This window comes from Nanorana parkeri, unplaced genomic scaffold (assembly GCF_000935625.1).
Source record: "Nanorana parkeri isolate BGI_ZX_2015 unplaced genomic scaffold, ASM93562v1 scaffold69, whole genome shotgun sequence".
Lineage (NCBI taxonomy): Eukaryota > Metazoa > Chordata > Amphibia > Anura > Dicroglossidae > Nanorana > Nanorana parkeri.
Genome location: NW_017306337.1, coordinates 1295447 through 1315157, shown reverse-complemented (window position 1 = coordinate 1315157; position 19711 = coordinate 1295447). Strand labels below are relative to the sequence as shown.

At 42.1% G+C, this 19711-nt stretch overlaps 1 protein-coding gene across 2 annotated transcripts in view; it reads left to right on the top strand.

The window, feature by feature from the left end:
- The window catches only part of CLCN2 (chloride voltage-gated channel 2), a 147117-nt gene extending 140070 nt beyond the window's left edge, over window positions 1-7047 (top strand). For both annotated transcript variants that reach the window (XM_018576552.1, XM_018576553.1), the window contains exons 22-23: window positions 1991-2077; window positions 6502-7047. In XM_018576552.1, the coding sequence (XP_018432054.1) occupies window positions 1991-2077; window positions 6502-6690 (276 nt within the window). In that variant the 3' untranslated portion in view covers window positions 6691-7047. The remainder of the gene's footprint in view (window positions 1-1990; window positions 2078-6501) is intronic.
- Window positions 7048-19711: the final 12664 nt, after the last annotated feature.

Here is a 19711-nt window from a genome sequence, read left to right as displayed (position 1 = left end):
CCGGATTGGCCGAGGAGGGCGTGGTACGCAGATGTGGTTCGGTTGGTGGCGGACGTCCCCTGGCGCCTGCCGCTCCGTCCAGATCTTCTATCTCAGGGTCCGGTGTTCCATCCGTCTTTACCGTCGTTGGCTTTGACGGCGTGGCTGTTGAGAGCCAGGTGTTGAGGGGTCGTGGTTCCTATAGCTTCCAACGCTTTCGTTCGCACTTTTGTGCAGGGGATTACACGTATTGTTCCCCCTGTTCGCTCCCCGTTGCCGCCGTGGGATTTGAATCTGGTACTCTGTGTTGCAGGAATCTCCCTTTGAGCCTCTGCGTGACATTCCAATTCTGACTCTATCTCAAAAAGTGGCCTTTCTGGTGGCAGTCACCTCGATCCGCAGGGTCTCAGAATTGGCGGCCCTCTCTTGCTCGTCCCCGTTGCTGGTCCTGCATCGGGACAAGGTGGTTCTACGGCCTCGATTGTCCTTCCTGCCGAAGGTAGTTTCGGCTTTCCATCTCAATGAGGACATTGTCCTGCCTTCCTTGTGTCCGCGGCCTGTCCACAGGAAGGAGAAGGCGCTGCACTGTCTGGACGTGGTCCGCGCCATCCGTGTTTATCTGAGTGCTATGACTGCGTTTCGGGAATCGGATTCCCTGTTTGTCGTTGCAGATGGCCCTCGGAAGGGCCGGGCTGCCTCGTCGGCCACCATCTCTCGATGGATTCGCGACACAGTCTCTCAGGCGTATGCTATTAAAGGGTGTGAGCCTCCTTTTTCTGTTACGCCCCATTCTACAAGGGCTGTTGGGGCATCTTGGGCTTTTCGTCATGGTGCCTCCGTTTCTCAGGTCTGTAAGGCCGCTGGAGAGAAAAGGATTTTACGGTGAGTACCAAAATCCTATTTTTTGTCAATAGTGGGTTATGTGCAATCTGTAAGACCCCGTTCACGCTGAGCAGTTTGCAGCGTGATTTCAGCTCCAAAATCGCTCAATGTAGCTTGTTCAATGCATTTCAAAGGAGCTGTTCACATCTCACAGCTCAGTGTCGCCTGTAGCTCGTCGCTCAAGCTTGTAGCTCGAACATGACCTATTTTCGGGCGATTTTGTACGATTTGGTCCAATAGACTTTAATGGTGTAGCTCAATGTCGCGCTACAGAAGTGTCACCTTTGCACAGAAATATAAGAAGGAAGGAATGATGTCACATCAAGACCGTTTTTGATTGGTTACAGCCCAATGTAGCAGCTACGAAGTCCCTACGATAAGTAGACGACAAAAACTGCAATGTAGCTTAAGACCCCATTCACACCTAGCGACATACCTTTTGCAGCGGATCCGCGCGGCCGGGATAGCGCGACTTTCGGGGCGACGTTCCAGCGACGATCCAGCGACGGTAGCGCGACCTTCCCCGTCGGGCTCCATAGAAAAAAAGCAAAATCGCGCAAAATCCGCAGAAAAAAGGGTCCGGTAGAAGCGACTTGCGACCGCGACGCGCGACAAGCGACGCGCGACATGGAGTTAAGACAGCTCCATTGAATAACATTGGCCGGCGACTTCTCGCGATATCGCGCGGCAAAAATGCGCGATATCGCGGCGGAAATCGCGCGACAATTCGCTATATGTGAACGGGGCCTAATGTCGCTCAGGTCAAAAATCGCACTTTTTGGGATGTAGCTCAGTGTGAATGGGGTCTAATAAATACTTTTGCAAGCATTTGTAGTGGTGTTTTAGGATGCAGAAAATAAAAATCTCTAAATTCTAAACCATCTCTGAAAATATTAAATGTAGACTTATGTCTGTACTGTGGTTTTATTAGTGTGAGTAAGAATTGGCTCAGCTACCTGGGATAAAAAGAAAAAGGGACAGTAATACAGCATTAAACATGGTTAAAAACCATCTCCCACATTAGGTCCCATCATATATGGCTGTGCAATTAATCTTGATGTGCAATAAGTCTTAGAAACCTAGATTTATTTCTAGTCCTCTTGCTGATAGTGTTCTTCTCTTTCCTTAGGCTCACACTATTTTCTCATTGCTTGGAATGGACCATGCATATGTCACCTCTATAGGGAGACTGATTGGGATGGTAACCTTAAAAGAGGTAAGTACCAAGAAGAAATAAAAGGGAAAAAAACAAGTTAATTGTGCTTATTAAGATTGAATCCTATATTAAAGTACTACTGAAGGCTCCTATATGACAGTCAAAACAAGTACCAGATACTATGTGATACGCAAGCCTCATAAAGTACACAAAAAACCCTTCTTTATTTTCCCTGACTGAATAAATTCATGCTTCATTTGTGTCTCACATGCTGCTCCTCAGACACTACAGCTCACAGTGGGTGGGTTAGAGCAGCAGCAGAAGTGCTGTCAATCCAGAAGGAAGTGGTCAGGTGCTTTTTAACAAGCTACAGGCTTGTAAATCAGCAATGACAATGCTGATAGCCCGCCATCTACAACATTTTTTTCATCACATCCTACATGAGAGTGGCAACTCTGCTTTGAATTCAGGAGCAGTGTAGCATTGTTCAAAAACATCACGGGAAGCTGCATTAGGTGAACTTTATTGGCATGTTCAACCAGTATTTGTGGAAATTTGCAGGGGAACTAAGAGAAAACTGTAAGTGCAGATGCAGTACATATGTTTTAATGGGAAGTCATAGTTATACTTTGACGTGTATCTAAACCCAAAAGCAGAAATGTAATATATTGCAGCTTACTAGTTCTTAGATGTGGTAGCTGCATTCGTTTTCTTTTTTTAGGCTTTATTTTCACCTGCTGATCCTGCCAGTAAGTCTGTTATTTTTCCATTTGCTTTAATAGACCTAGCTGTCCAGTAAAAGAGGGTTGAGGCAAATCATTGAAGTGACAGGGGTCCTTACAATGGTCAGCTCCTATTCATTTATGTAAAACGTTTATCCAAAAGGGAAAAGTATCAAACTTGCTGAAACTGCTTTAATGGTGTTAGCTGGAGTTCAGATTTAATTTGTTGGTCAAGTCCATCTAAATCTGCTAATGAATCTTAACGCTAACGGTGACAATCCTGCTGTCCAATGGTGGCTCCATTGTTCTGCCATAGAGTGTAGTCATCCTAAGACAGCAAGTGTGGTACTGGCCAGATCACCTGGTGAAAAGAAAGGAGAAAAAGCCTGACAAAAGAAAAAGAATGCAGCCACTACATTTTAGATTCTGTAAGCTGCAATATATTCCATTTTTGTTTTGGGTTTAGATACACTTTAAGGGTAATTTTATACACATGCCATTTTTGTGTCTATTAAACACACCTGTTTATGGGGTTTTTAAAGCATTTTCTTTACTTATACTGTGGAGAAAATGAGGTCTGATGACCCCAGACTGAGTAGAGGAGTAACTCGGGTTGCACCTGGTCGGTGTGCCGTCCACATTTCTTCAAACTTCGCAGGTTTGCCAGAGTGAGAGGATCAGCAGGGTGCTGTACATAGCTTCCTAAAAACATCAGAGCACCCTGCCTCAGTACGCCTCTCAACTGCCCTCAGCCCTCATGCAAGCAGTGGGCTGGTTCTTGGAAGGATTATTGCAGATATCAAATGCCTTGATGGGTGGATGGAAGTCTGGAGGAGTGGTCCTAGGAGTCCTAAGTAGGCTGCCTAGGTAAAGCCCACATGTGATGCTGAGCCTCCATGTTTGAAAAAACAGATGTCCAATTAATGAAAGGGCCGCCCAGGGACAGTCGAGCTAAACAGGAAAGGTCTAGATTATAATGGATGTCCTGCAGCCAGAGAATGAGGTGGACTCTGACTTACTACAGCTTCTAATGCACACCGTGAGAAGCACACAGTGTGCAGTTAAAGCAGAGACTTTACATTAAGTACGTCATACAATTGCCAGACCATAAGAACTCTAGCAGAAGTTTTAACAGGCCCTAATTGGCCATCGTAAATACTCTGGCAGGATAGTTGCAGGAATAAACATTCTGAGTCTGGTTTTTTAACCTGAGATCCTGCCAAGGACCAAATTCTATTAACAATTCAAAATCCTTGCTGTGACAAAGCTATATTAATAGCAAGTGTTTAGTAGGATTCCAATCAATTCAATACCACGCATGCCTATGCTAAAACGCCCAGCTGATGGTAAGACACCTTCTGAGAAAGCCAAACATGAAATCTATATCAAATCTGATGTCTATCAAATCATGATTTCATTCTGTGCAGAAAAGTTGGTTGCCAACTATAAAACTTCGTCTTCTGTAAATATTCATATTGTAAGAAAAGTATTATTAAAGGAGAATCCCCTAAAGTATTATCAAACATCCCCACCCTACATCCTTAGCCCTTTTGACTGCATGGGGTTGGCTCAGTGATACCCTCTAGAGCAGTGATTCTTAACCGTTCTAGGGCGGGGACCCCTTGGTAATATTTGCCACGTTGTGGTGACCCCCCAGCAGTAAAATATAGGGATGCACCAATATTAGTATCTGTGCTGATACTGAGCATTTGGGCGAGTACTGATACTCGTTTAAATTTTCCGATACCGGAGCTGCCGTTCAGAGGAAAATTCCATGCACCTTTTGCGACACTGCCAGTTAGCCGAGCTCCTGACCAATTGGGAAGAAGGGCGGTGGGTCATGACCTGCCACCCAGCTTCCTCATTGGTCAGGAAGCCAGTATGCAGATCTGCGAGGGAACAAGAAACCAGCTTTCCAGCCAATCAGGAAGCCGGGCAGTGGGTCATCTTCCTGAATGGCCAGGATGCCAGTCTGTCGCAGCACTGTTTTCGATACCGAGAAACTGGGATTACCCTTGCTGCAGCATGGCTCCCTTGGAGATCAGACTCCAGAAGAAAGGGCTACAAATCCCAGTAATACATTAAATAGCAATGCAGAATACTGCCAACTATAGAGGACTACAAGTCACAGCAATACATTATACAGCAATGCAGAATGGTACCAGCTATAGAGGACTACAAATCTCAGCAATACATATTACAGCAATGCAGAATGATATGAAGCTACATACTCTATTGCTCGGGGTTTGCAGCCTGATGTCTCCAGGGTCTCAGGTGGGCTGTGCGGGCTCTCTAGTGGCTAATAGCCTGTAAAATTTTAGGACTATGTAGTGTTTTCTGCACTTGTGCAGTCAGCCACCCAGATTCCATTAAAATTACTGGAGTAACCAGCCTATTCAGTGCATGTGTACTCAGCCACCAACAGTGAAATTCTCAGACCGCGGCACCAAAAGTGACGTGCGGGCCGGACTTCTCACAGAGAACTGACACTGCTGCGCTAGTAGGAGGCTGAGGAGCCACTCACCTAGCGCAGCAGAAAGAACGTGACGACCCACAGGTTGAGAACCGCTAATCTAGAGGGTCCACAAAAAGCTGCTGGAATTGGACAACTCTCAATTTGCCTATGAAAAAATGTCAGATTGCTAGGGGTCATTCATGAGAGCTGATGACCTTAACCTTCCTGGCGGTAATCCCGATTGTGGCTCGGGGTTAATTTTCAGTAACAAAAGCAGTAACCCCGAGCCACACTCGGGCATTACACTGTGCGTCACTTACCTTGTCCCTTCGAGCCCCGCTGTGTGCTCCCGGCCGATGCCGGCATCTGTCTTCCTTCACTTGCGAGCGCCCGTGTCGCAGGGGGGCGCAGCCGGCGGGAAATTCAAAAGTAAGGGGGGGGGGAAAAAGGGAGAAAATACTGAGATAATCAGACCGCCAGGGAGGTTAATACATAAGATTGGACTTTGCCAGAGACAATAATCAGGCAACTCTTGTTAAAGGGTTTCTAAACCCTCAGCTTTTTTTGCATATACTGTATCTGCTGCTAGCAAGCCGTAGATATATGCAAAAAGTTTGTGTTTTTTTTAAATCCACTTTAACAGCGGTTTAAACTTACCTGTGTCTTCCCCGCGCGCTTCCGTCCGAAAATGTAAAACTGCACGGGCGGCCGCAAAGCATCTTGTGCCGGGCGCATGTGCAGTTCACATTTTTGGTCGGGACGCGAGGAGAGACACAAGGTAAGTCTATGGATAGCGTGCACCCGCATGCAGACACCGTGGGACAGGAAGTGTCAGCAAGCACAGAGGAGTCAGCGCTGGAGAGAAGGCTGAAAACATCAGGAATGAAGAGGAAGATCGAATTAAGAGAGATTATTTAAGGTAAGTGCTTTAATTAAACGTTGGGGTGGGGGGAAAAATAATTTGCCTTTTAATGTCACTTTCCGTCATTTTCATTTTATAGCCTTTTATTTTACTGTTGTTTTTTGTAATATCATTTCTGTAAATACATTTCTTGCACCATTTTTCTTTCCTTTAGCAAAAGGATATTTTAAAATCATTAGGCTCATTCTCTAATTGCTCTAATCAGAAATGATATTCATGCCTCTTTCAAGAAAGCTACCATATTTTAAACTGTTTTCATCCCCATATGGCATTGCAGTGGGCTAATTTAAAATGCATTTTCATACAGCTCAGCTGGGCGCAGTTTACGGCATAAAAACAGATTTTGTGAACAAGCCCTAAAACAAAACCCTTTCTTTTCTTTCAGCTCCGCAAAGCCATAGAAGGCTCAGTGACTCAGAAGGGTGCAAAGGTACGTCCTCCTCTGGCCAGTTTCCGGGACAGCTTCACAAGTAGCAGTGAGACAGAGACTGCCAATGTCGGAAAACTATGGGAGAGAAGTCGACGGCACCTTCTACCTCGTGAGTCCAGCCCATCTGATAGTGACGACAAGTGACCTGACTGTCAACTCTTCACCCATCTTAAACCTGGAGGATTATTGAACTTCAGTACTGCCATTTGTGTCACAAAGCATAATGCACAGATGAACATTTAAATCAGAGTCTTCCATGTCAACTCCAAAAAAACACGAGTTGGATTATTTTGTGGCCTCTTTTGGCCTTCAATCCAGAAGTGCCCTGCAGCTTCTCAATGAAGTAAACACGTGGCTTGTGATAATCACAGGACTTGGTGCAATCTAGGACAGATGTAATAACACAGTGGCTAGACAAGAACTGATCTACCATAAATCAGTAGCCATATATTTTATTTATCCACCTGATGTATGCTGGAAATGGAAGGTTTAAAACGCACACTAATTTTACATGCAATTAAACTAAATAAATATAATTTATAAAAACCATGAAGTTATAAAACCAACATAAAAACCTTAGGTAGCTGCTATAAATTACAGCACAACTAACCAATGCCCCAGTGATAAAGGTTATAGCTGTCATTTTAAGCATGAGGATTGTGCAGTCTGGACCTGAGACAAATAACATATTTTTCACTGCCACAAAAAGTGTAATTATAACAAGTGTTAGCTAATTTGTATATTAAATAAGAAGGGATATTTGCCACTGTAACATTCTGGGTAGACTTCAGATACCACTACAGTTAAGAATATAACATGGTATGATAGAAACACAAAGCACTGCCAAACCTGCAAATCTCCCTTGTCAGACTGTGACCTTTCTATGATCTTCTGAGGCAGCAAAAATGTTTAGATTCACCTGCACAATCTCCAGGATATACTGGCACTGGAGACATGTATCTCTGTTTTAGGAGAATGGTCTCTTTTTATTTTATGAAGTTTGGAGAACTGGACACCTCTTTGGCTGGAGTTGTCTGTTTTTAACTGTATGATCACAAGGTACTTTCAGCTTGCCAATAATCTTATGTATTTTACTGTTTCATCATTTTGTTTTGTTAATGTTTTGTAATAATTTTCTGTACTTTTTAGAGTTATTTAATATCTTGACCTTCATTTAACTCATTTAAATAACATTTAAATAATAATCAATTTTTTTTTTCTAACACCTTACACTGACCTGACTATTTATATACTATAGTTTGACGCAAATTCCTGTTTGATATGGTAAGCAGAGAATTTCTGTTTAGTTGGGTGAATATGTGGACATCGTTTCAAGTATAACAGCAGCCAAAGTGTTGTTTTTTAATTTTCCATAAAGTGAGGAAAGGGTTAGAATCTCTAAGGTTTGTATTGCTGTCTATATCCCCATTGCAGAGATTTCTACTTCCTGTTGTGTCTTCAGGACAGGAAATACAGGAGCGTCTATAACAGGGACACGCACCATAATGCAGGCACATTTACTGGTTGTGAGGGGCCAAGTTTTTGTTGCTACCTGTGTGCCCATTAGCAGGACAGAAATTTGCAGGAAAACTCTCAGTGGGAACACCATTAGCACTAAAAACCTTGACAAAGGTTTTATCCCTCCCATACTCAATGCAGAGTTGGACATTATTTTGTTAGAACTACTGGTAACAGTCTTCTAGGACAGCTACCTGAGATGATTGGCTCCTACGTCTGGAACAGAGAACCATAAATTATTACAAGCCCATCCACCCACCTCATCCATCAGTGTTATCAGCTACCACCAACATGGTGCGCAATGGGAAAAGATTGATATGATCCTATCAAGATATTCTAACAGGCACCTATTTATTCAGTCTATTGAATTCCTTTTCTTTGGGATTGTTTGGGGTTTTCAAAAAAGTAGGTAGAAAGACCTTCTGTGATCTGTTAGATGTACATACTATTTTAGGTAAAGACACAGGCTCTGGTCACATCATAAGCTTATCTGTAATTACTTGTAGGGATCCTTAAGCCTGGAGGAGACTTGGATTCCTACCATTCTCACTGGAAGTATGGCCAGTAAGAAGAGATTCATTTTTTATGTTCATAGAAGAGTTTTGTGGGGGCTCAAACAGCTCTTGTGCTAAGTGCTCTAGAGCCATTGTCAGATGCCATGGAGAAATGATCGTCCTTGCAATACGTGTACAGCATGCCCTAGCTAGAATGAGAGGTCTGTTAAGTACTTCGCTAGCTAGTTTATTCAAATCTACAGATAAAGTAGTACTGAATACTGAAGACTTGACTTTTCTCAACACTTTTTTTTTTCTGTAGAAATGTTGGGATCCTAGCTATATCAAGCTGATGGTACCCAAATGTGGAACACTAAATACAAAATACTTTCCAAATTTTCTAACTAACCCTAAGTGACAGTTTTTTGTCTTTTTAATAGAGGGGTAGTTGCTGTAACCCAAACTTTATTTGGCTTTATGGATTGCCCATTTAGGATCTATGCTGTTAAACTGAACTACTGAGGGTGCAGAAGGATCCAAGGAAGGCCTATTGACAATAACAGGACTGGAAACTATGCCCTCCTTGGCCACCATGAAACGATCAAAATGATCTTTCCCTGTGCATGAAAATTATTCTTATAACTAATGGAAGAATCAACAGTGTTTCTGAAATCTGAGAGACCCATGTTTGGAAGCCCTCTATTGTAATCTGTGAGAATACCTGTTAGTGAGTTGAGCTTACCTTTTTATTATGGATAACTGAAGAATTTTACATGTAGCTTTGCCCATTCTAATAAATTTAGTGTTGCAGAAGTGACTGGGACCTGGTGCCACCCCGGGGGTTTTATATAGGCTACTGCCATAGAATTTATATAAACCACTGCCATAGCATTGTTGGAAAAGACAACTACATCTTCCCCCCTAATTTATTTTGAAGTACTTTTGCAATCACCAGAAGGTCCTTGAAATTCAAGGGCTCTTCCTTCAAATCTAAATCCCCGAGCATGTAGGGACATGGCATGAGCACCGCAGCCCCAAGCACCTGTATCGCAAGCGTATTTGGAAAACTGGTAACGTAAAGAAGGGGATCTAATTGATCAATATGGGCAATAAGTATGCTTTTCCTGACACTTTTTACTGTATCACGCCATCTTGTTTATAGAGTATTATGTGCAATAGATTTAGAAGTGAAGGGACCAAAGTCCACTAACACGGACTTAGATGACTGAAAAGTGGAAATCATCTCAGGGTGTTTAGTATTTATTAAATCTATCACCACAGTAGCTGTCTCTTACTCAGCAACTTGGCAAATATAGGCATCTCGTAAATGTTTTTCACAAGAACTGGAGAACCTGCAGCCACAGTTTTCAAGTTTTATATCCCGTTCTTTTAAAGGATAAGGACGAAGAGAACACACCCTAGTGTGTGTCTCACAAGCTGCCCAGTACACGTATCTGAGGAAATAGATTAAAAGTTTAACGCACAATACCCCACAGCTGCCCTAGGTTCTTACCACTGTTTTGGCCACATGACCAGCAGGAGGTTTCCTGCTCCCTGCCTTGTCTGCTGCCTCACCAGTCTTGTCCATGGCAAGAGAAGCACTCTGAGAGGGATTGTAGGAATAATGCGGCACCTTACCCGTGTGGCCACGTCTGCACAGCTTCTGCCTCCCTCTTCCCCAGGCTGATCATAGCCATTTTTCAGTACTATGCAAACCATGTGCTGCCCATATTACATTACTCCTGCAGTGGATGTGATGTCAAATGCCATCAGCTGCTTGGCCACCTAGCCCACCTCCACTGATCATCAGCTATTAGAGGATCAACATAGCATGACAAAAAAGCTTCCACTTGTCTGCACCCCTTGCTGGGGGGAAAAAAACCCAGCCTGGACCACCTGTATTCAGCCCCTGATGGGGTATATTTCTGATTTGCTCCTAAGCCAGAAGAATAAAAGGGAGCCTTCCAGATACCTCAGAGGATCACCAAGGTTAGAATACCACTGATAAAAAGGGGAACCACTGAAAAAAATATATAAAACTGGTCAGGAGAAAACAAAAAGAATTACACAACATCCTGCAGGGTATGTAACACAGTGAATGTGGGGAACTGTTCTGGAAGATGACTGAAAATACATTTTTGGCTGGAGTTCTACTTGAAACTAATTTTCTATTTATTTTAAAAGGAGTATGTTATTGCAAAGAAGTTTGTAACAACAAGCAGGCATTATCCCTAACTAGAACTATAGAAATAACTGGAATTTCTTTCATGTTTTGTACTGTATATCTTAATTTAAAGGATTTTGTACATTAAAGCGTATGGAAAACCGATAACAGGAACAGGGGAATCTAACTGATAACTATGCTTTTCCTGACACTTTACTGTATAACGCCATCTTGTTTATAAAGTATTTTGTGCAGATTGATGCAAGGGACAAAATCACACAAGCTGTAATCAAAGAATAATAAAATTAATGAAAAAAAACAATGAATTGGAGCCTAACTGCTGCTTGTCTGGTGACCTGACAACTTTGTCCAGTAGAGGTTTTCACTACGTTCTCTTTAGTATAAATGTAAAAAGACAAATGCAAAGGTCCACTGCTCTAAATAATCTGACTTGGGCTTCAGGTACAGATGTATATCTGTGATGGAACTACAATTTCTGCCAACCCTGGATAGCAGGGCATTCTGGAACTTCTTCAGTATTTTAATGGCACTGCAATGTTTAATGCTCATGTAGACCGTAAAAATATAATGCTGTCCAAAAACAACTCCAGGAAGTCCCAAATGTAAAGGTTTGGATTGAGGTGAGTTAAAAACACAACCTCTTTTGCTGTAGCCCTCATCTCTAAATGTGCTGTTTCATAAATGTGCAGCTTCTTTCATGGTCCAAAAGGATTTCAGGCTAATGCACTCTGCTCTGACATTGTGGGCTGATTTACATTTAAAATCAGGGGTAGTTAGGTTAAACTGGACCTAATTTACTAAACTGTGTTCAAATCAAACATCCAATCGTGTGTAAATTTTAGTGTATGTCAAGCCAAAAACCTTTTTTTCCGTTTTGGATGGATTCGAACCCCTGACCCCAGCTATCTGGATCTGCGTTAGAGATTTTCCCCCTCACTTTCTGGACAGATAACACTCAGTTTTAACAGACAGCAAGTAAAGGGAAATCTGCAACAGGTACTCAGACAAAAAAGAAAAGTATAATGGGTTCTAACCTTCCCTGACTCTATGGGGAAAAAAATCATTTTTATTTCTGCCTGGGTTGCTGTTGTAGAGTTCTCCTCACTTCCTCTCTGGGTGAATGTTGTTTAGCAGGACAGAAATCCCCCTGAGCCCTGGAAAGCAGTGAAAAACCGTCGGGGGTCTGTCCATTCCCAAAATCTATCCATAATCCATCCATATTATACAGTAGAAAGCAGCAATCGCCAGCAGTCAGTAAATATAGTTCAAGTAATGAATGTCCATTTGTTTGGACCAGTCGACACAAAATGAAATACCAACGTTTCGGGGTCGCACAGGGTCCCTTCGTCAGGGCAATAATGTGACACATTATTGCCCTGATGAAGGGACCTTGTGAGGCCCCGAAACATTGGTATTTCAGGGCAATAATGTGACACATTATTGCCCTGATGAAGGGACCCTGTGCGGCCCCGAAACGTTGGTATTTCATTTTGTGACGACTGGTCCAAACAAATGGACATTCATTACTTGAACGGATTCCTGCTTTCTACTGTATAATATTCAGTCACCTAGATCTCTACTTCTACTATTGATGTGGATCCCATTTTTTGATATGCTAATTGCCAAAGTGTCCTGATTTACTAAAATGTAGAGCAAAGGGAAAGTGTGAGACAGAAAAAGCAACAATTTTTTTTATATTAAGTATATGTCAAATCAAAATTTGTTTTCTTACTTATGGATAGATTTGGGAATGGACAGAACCCCTGCCGTTTGGCGATTCCTGCTTGATTCTACTGTTGATGTGCACGGTGCCATCCATGATTATCACTGTGAGCACCACCATTGCAATTTGGGCCGGGAACGCTGTAAGGAGTGCAGAGCGACCTATCGCTTTCTATGAATATTATACAGATCTCTTCCTTTTTTTGGGGGGGAGAAGGATAAACATGGCCACTCCTCTTACCACCTTTAGCATTTCACTGATAGTAAGGCTGTCCATTACATGAAAGGCCCAATTGGAAGATTTAGATTGTGAAAGTGTTGGAGCCAAATTCATCTTTACAGGAGATTTGCATAACAGTTTAGCAGCCTACACTTTATTTGTGATATATTGGTCATTATCACATTATTTCAAGCTACCTTGAACTCCTGAATCCGGTTTACCGAGTCAGTGGACTACCTTGATGCATGCTTCTCCTGTGTTGGTGAAGGTGTGGTTGGGGAGGCCTGAATAGCAGGTGGTGCCCGATTAGGAATAATACTGTGCCCTTAGTCCCTCTGCCCCTCTTTTCCCCTTCCTTCCCACCCTCTATCACCTTTTATGTATACCTCCCCCTAGTTTTAGCACAGGGTATTCTTATCCTGGATGGCCCTTTTCTCCTGCATCCCCTTCCTGTACCTTGTTTCTCTGCATCTATCTTTTTCCTCTTATTGGCTCTCCCCTTTTCTCCTTCCCCTCTCTTCTTTGCTCTTTTCTCTACACCGATTAAGGTTCATTCCCTTTGCTGTTGTCCTATTTCTCTGATATACAAGTAATAACAATGTGAGTAAGAGGGAGCTGTCTTATATGCACTTTGGTGGCACTAGTCTTCTCTAAGAAAGGACGTTTTGTTAGTACAAATGTTCAGGCATATTGATATCTACTCTTGGAGATGGTTTTGATATGTCTATGTTGGTTTCTCTTGCTTTTCCTAAATAAGGAATTTGCTAAATACACCATACGCAACCTTGAACAGGATGCTAATGGGAGGTATATCATTCTCATTTGCGATGTTGACTATATGATAGTCAGTATCTATGCCCCAACATAAGACTCATACTTACATTGGTCCAGCTTGGTACAATTTAAATATACAGTATATATCTATTTGATCCCTGGCAGGGCCACAGGCTTCCTGTAATACGCTGTAGTAAACCGCAGCTATCACAAACTGAAACTGTTGAGCTCTCCGTAGAGATCTTTGAATATTTAATCCCAAACATTACAATGGTGCTCTGGATGGAGTTTGGTATTTGATACCATCCGAGATATTTTATCATTGGGACCACAATGAAAAAATCCTATACGCACACCTAAATAATACTACTGACTTCTTCAAATTCACCACTGTATTAAACAACAGCAGCCAGACTATAGTTCAATACCTGAGCACTTCTACTCCCAAACAAGGTATCTCCATACTCTGCAACATCCTTCAAAATAAACTAGCATTTAAAACGTTTAAACACTTTAATAAATGGGAATCAGAACAGGGAACAACATTTTAAGGAGTTAGTGTTAACAGGCTTTTAAAGCAAACTACTGTTACTCTCACTGTATCAACTACTGGGAGCTGTCACATAAATCTTACTGTGAAGTTATTTATCCCCATATAGATTACCCAAATTCTCGGAAACACAATCTCCCAAGTGCTGGAGGAATTGTGATCAAATTGTAACCATATACCATATTTTTTTAACTTATCCCTCATTAAAAAGGCTTTTGTAATTCAGTCTTCTGTGTGATGTCCATGATCTCAGGTTGTTTTACTAAACCAACCCTAGTACTAACTATATTGAATAAAGGACTAGAAAAGTTTCCTTTACAATTGCAAACAATATTTGCCTACTTCTTAATAGCTGCAAAACTCCCTTCTACAAAGCCATTGGAATGAATCACTAGCCCCCAACATTAGTTTTCTGTTACATAGAATGGACTCTGTTCAAGTGAAAACATTATTGCTCATAAAGACAATGCCGCTCTTCTGGGCGGATTAGATGAAGATAGATATATTTTGCATATGGGCTTTGAAGGTCTTGGGAATTCAGGAATAGGCAAATAAGTCTAGGTAATATTTTCATGTTAATTAAATTAATATGGCCAATCGGGGAGAAGGGTAGGTTGTGTCATGCCTTCAGCTTTGTGTTTACCTCCTGAAATTTATATTGTATCAGATCTGTAATACAGACCACGTCTCTATATTTGCCAGCGATAGAGGCTGCAGAGCAGAGGGAAACGAGGAGCGGGGTATAGGAGACATGCCCTAGGAACTTTGTAGTCTTTTACGGCGTATTTACTATGCCCAAGGTCCGGAAATTGGTAATTAAATTCTTCTTTTCGGGTAGGTACAGACAAAGCGTTAGCTGTCTTTCTATACACTGTTTTTTATGATGAATTTATGCGGGTCTGTGAAACAATCACTTAAAGCATAGTAATTTAAAGGATGTTTTGTGGGACCAAAGACTATGAGCTCTGTGCAGTGCATACCAGAGGTAGGCTCGAGCTCTTTTTAATGCATGACCAACATTTTTCACAATGAAGTGATGCCCATTTTTCGTTGACTGCCCCTTATCTCTTATCCATGCTTCAGTGTCCTGTGAATTTTTAAAGTTGATGGGTAGCTCTTCCTATATCATACATGATGAAGTATTGAGACTTGTATGCTGGGAGCAGATAATCGGATAAGATTCAGGTGCTGTCAGCAGATAATCAGGACCCAGACCCACATGCTGTAAGCAGCTGCTTAGGGCTGAGACCCAAGAGCTGTTTCAGTACACAGCATGCCACAAGTGAGACTCTGGGAGATATCTGGGCTCCTTTGTATACACACACTGTTGAGTACCCACAGGAAACAGGATGTAGCTTCACATATTGACAAAACAGAAAGCTGCAATCTTCTTTACAAATATATCGCATAGTCAACAATCTCCCCAGTTCATATCAACATAAATATGGTGCAATATTAATAACATTATGCATAAAGTGATGGTCAACCCACACAACAAGCGACAATTGCGCTCTGCACCATAAGCAAAGTAGTTAGAAAAAACCTTGCAAGAATCAAATTTAGTGTAGACTATAGCAGTGTTTTTCAACCTTTTTTGTGCAAAGGCACACTTTTTTCATGATCCCTGGCCACGCCTCCTCGCACACCCGGCAGCGCGCCGCTGATGGGGCCTGAAAGCGAGCTGCCGGGTGTACGAGGAGGCGTGGCCAGGGCCGAGGGAGAAGCCCGACTCCTCCCCCCTTCCTAACGACAGAGCCACTCGGGGAAGGGGGGAGGAGTCCGGTGACGTCGATGTCCGTGACGTCACCGGATCTCCGACGGAAGACCCGGAAGCCGGCGGAGAGGTGAGTAACTTTGATCGATCAAAATAATTTTGATCGATCAAAGAAATTAACGATTTATTGACGGCACACCCGAAAATATCTCACGGCACACTAGTGTGCCGCGGCACAGTGGTTGAAAAACGCTGGACTATAGTATGCCAATTATATCAGGGTAGCCCTGCTTCTTGGAGCAGCAGCTGAGCTAGAGAAAGAGAGGCCACACTGCACATGGATGCAGTTTGAATGAGCCAAGACCAGCCACTGGAGGAACACTTCTAATGTCCAGCCCATCCTGATTTTTACCCAGGATGGAGGGAGTTCAATCACCTATTGGTTCTTGCAAACAGGGCAAGTATGCCATGGTAAAGGGGCAGCTTTGTTCACATCTCAACAGTGCTTTGCAATGTGTTGGGGATGGTGGAAAGCATATAGAATATTTTGGAAAATGTGCAGAAAGGTGAATGAACTCTTTAAATATGTATATTACAGAATCTCTAGTTCCATTTCCTATATGAAGAATAATCTTGGAATTCTGCATAATCTTGGAAATTTCTAGCGACGAGCAACATGTTTGGGTCGAGGTTGGATTTGCAAACAACCTGTAAAATAGTTTATGAACCCTACAAACTAATGCAGCCATTCATCTCCATAGCAACCAACTACCAATAATACACTTCCTGGTCTCCATGCCACCTGGTCTTAGTTCAGAATGGTTAATAATGAGTGTTTTCTTATGTGCCAGACCCCTACCTATAAAAGGCACCCTGCTGCTCCCAGCAGCCTTTTGTGTGTGTGTTCGAGTAGATAGGGAGAGCTGACATTTGTTAGCTGAGAGATGATAGTAGTACTATGCACAGTGCTGTATTGTGCTACATTTTGCAAGGAAAGATGGTTGCTGCTATACAGTGCTATGTACACTGCTATATAGTGTTATATTGTGCTACATTATTGTGACTTGCATTGTGGTGACTATATACGATCTATATATGTAATATATATATATTTTTATATATACACATACTGTGGGGGGAATTTATCAAGGGAGTTGCTCCACTTTTCTTTAAGTGAAAAATTTTCCACGTTATTTGCACCTTATTTATCAATGCCGTCTAAGCCTTGATAATAAATGTAATTTTCATTAGACATGTTGGGGGGAATTTATCATAGCAATTGCGAGTGTTTGAACTTGCACGGAATATATTTGCACCAGATTTATCAAGCGAGTGCAATGTTGTTGATAAATTAGGTTTAATAGACTCCGGGAAAAAAGACTTCTAACTTCAGGCAAAAAGCTTAACTGTCGCATCTTGAAGAAGTGGTCACGGGGACTTCTTAAGTTGTGATTGTTTTCTAGGAGATGCTCCAGTTTCAGACAGCCCAGAAAAAGTGCAGATGAAAACACGTGCAAAAAACGTGCAGTTGAAAAAGTAGTGCAAGCTCTAAAGAAAACAGGTGCAAAACACATGCAAAAAACATGTGCAGTTGGAAAATTAGTGCAAGCTTTGGGCAAAACATGTGCAGTTGGAAAATTAGTGCAAGCTTTGGGCAAAACACGTGCAGTTGGAAAAGTAGTGCAAGCTCAAGTGAAAACAGGGGCACATTTTAAAAGACAGATTTCCATATTTAAAAAAATGATCTAAGAGGCTAAAACTGTTGTAATTGCTTTGATAAATTCCCCCATGTATGTATATAAATATGTATATATATTGTGATGTTTGGAGGTATTGGCACACATGGTGAGCGCGTTAAGGATGCAGTCCACTTGCAATACCTTCTGTTTAAGGGACTGGTAGCCCACTTTTATTTAAACAAAGGTTCATACATCCACCTTGGATACCCTCACAGGGGTTGTTCAGCATAAGATCCATGCAATACTTTAAAACAACACTAGTTTAGCCTCCTGGCTTCCACTTTAAACAATACTACTTCTGACCTACTGGTCCTCTTGAAAGTGCTGTCCTAAAGGCCCCTCATGCTCACGGCTCTCCTAGCCTCATCAGTTCTCACCAGCCTCTCTGGCTGTCTTCGTGTGCCTCCAGCACACACACCACCTGGCTCCACTTTAACCTCTGGGGGAGTCCTCCTGACTCCTGAACACAGTGGGGGGAATTCATCAAAGCAATTGCAAGTGTTTGAACTTGCACGGAAAATATTTGCACCAGATTTATCAAGCTAGTGTAATGTTGTTGATAAATGAGGTTTAACAAGTGCAGATGAAAACACGTGCAAAAAAAGGTGCAAAAAACATGGGGGGGAATTTATCTAGGCAGTTGCGAGTGTTTGAACTTGCACGGAATATATTTGCACCAGATTTATCAAGCTACTGTAATGTTGATAAATGAGGTTTAATAGACTCCAAGAAAGAAGACTTCTAACTTCAGGCAAAAAGCTTAAACTGTCGCATCTTGAAGAAGTGGTCATGGGGACGTCTTAAGTTGTGAGTGTTTTCTTAGGTGATGCTCCAGTTTCAGACAGCAGAGAACAAGTGCAGAAGAAAACACGTGCAAAAAAGGTGCAAAAAACATGCAGTTGAAAAAGTAGTGCAGGCTCTGAAGAAAACAGGAGCACATGTTAAAAGACAGATTTGCACATAAAAAAAATGATCTAAGAGGCTGAAACTGTTGCAATTGCTTTGATAAATTCCCCCTGTTTCTATTTCCCAGCAGGAGCTCATTCCGCTGCTAGCATCCTTTTCTTTAGGGCTGTGCACACCTGTGCAATCATCGGGTGCTGGTCACTGGTCACCTGGACCCAGGACTGGAGATCTCTTCTTTGTCACAAGTCGGCTCTAACTATGAGGATGAGTGTAATTCACTCACCTCATAGTTCTCCTTTAACGCAAGCAATCTATCACACACACACACTGAAAAAGAGGGGAAAATAAGTCAATTTGTGAGTGACAGTTGCTATAGCAACATTGTACAGAAAAGATCTGTCACTTATGGTTACATTTTCCAATAAGGACATATTTCATAAAATTGTGCTAGGAGCAAAGTGCTAAGATCAGTACCGATGGCAAACAATCAGTACCCATCTTGCCTTAGAAAAGTGGTTTTTGCTTGGCTGGTATAAGTTATTGCACTATGCACTGTTTGCTGAGGAAAAAAAATGTTCTGATGGAATAAAGACATGCCACCTGGCAGCCAAAGCAGCTGCAGCTCTTTATAAAGCAACCTAAAACGGACCATACACCTATAGATTTTCAATCTGAAATGTTCGTTGCTGCCAAGAACCCTCTTTGAATTCTAGCTCAAATAGCATCAAGCACAGACCAATGTCGATTTCGAATCGTTCATTAGCAATACTAACTCACTTAATTCCGTCAATCGACAGAACGGATTTTCGTTTGCACATGTGCAGTGTTCTTGTTGCGATTTATTTCTGCACGAAAACGCCACTAATCCATCGTTTTTTTGTACGATTCGATTAAAAAAAATCCAGCTTGACCGATCGAGGAAATTTGGCCAGGAGTACAGTAAATAAAATCGTTGGTGTCCCATCAACTGATCGATTATCGTTCAAAAGACCATCCATGGACAATTTCCACATTAAAATCGATAGGTGTAAAGGCACATTTAGAAGCAAAGACGCTTGGATTTCTATTGTGATGTTACCTTGTGTCATTGAGTAGCCTTTAAGATGGAGACTGCACATGCTAAAGCCTTATTTATATGCCATTCTTAAAGCAATGTGACCCTTGGACACAAATGATCAAAACTAGTCTGTTTAGCAAAATAAACTCCAGGATTAGTGCCTAATACTTACTAAAAAAGTTCCTTACATGGAATAAGATAAATCATAGCATGTCTGCATAGAATGAGGAAGAACCGACTGCAACTGACGCTGAGGATACATCATATTCCCTTATGGCAATTATGT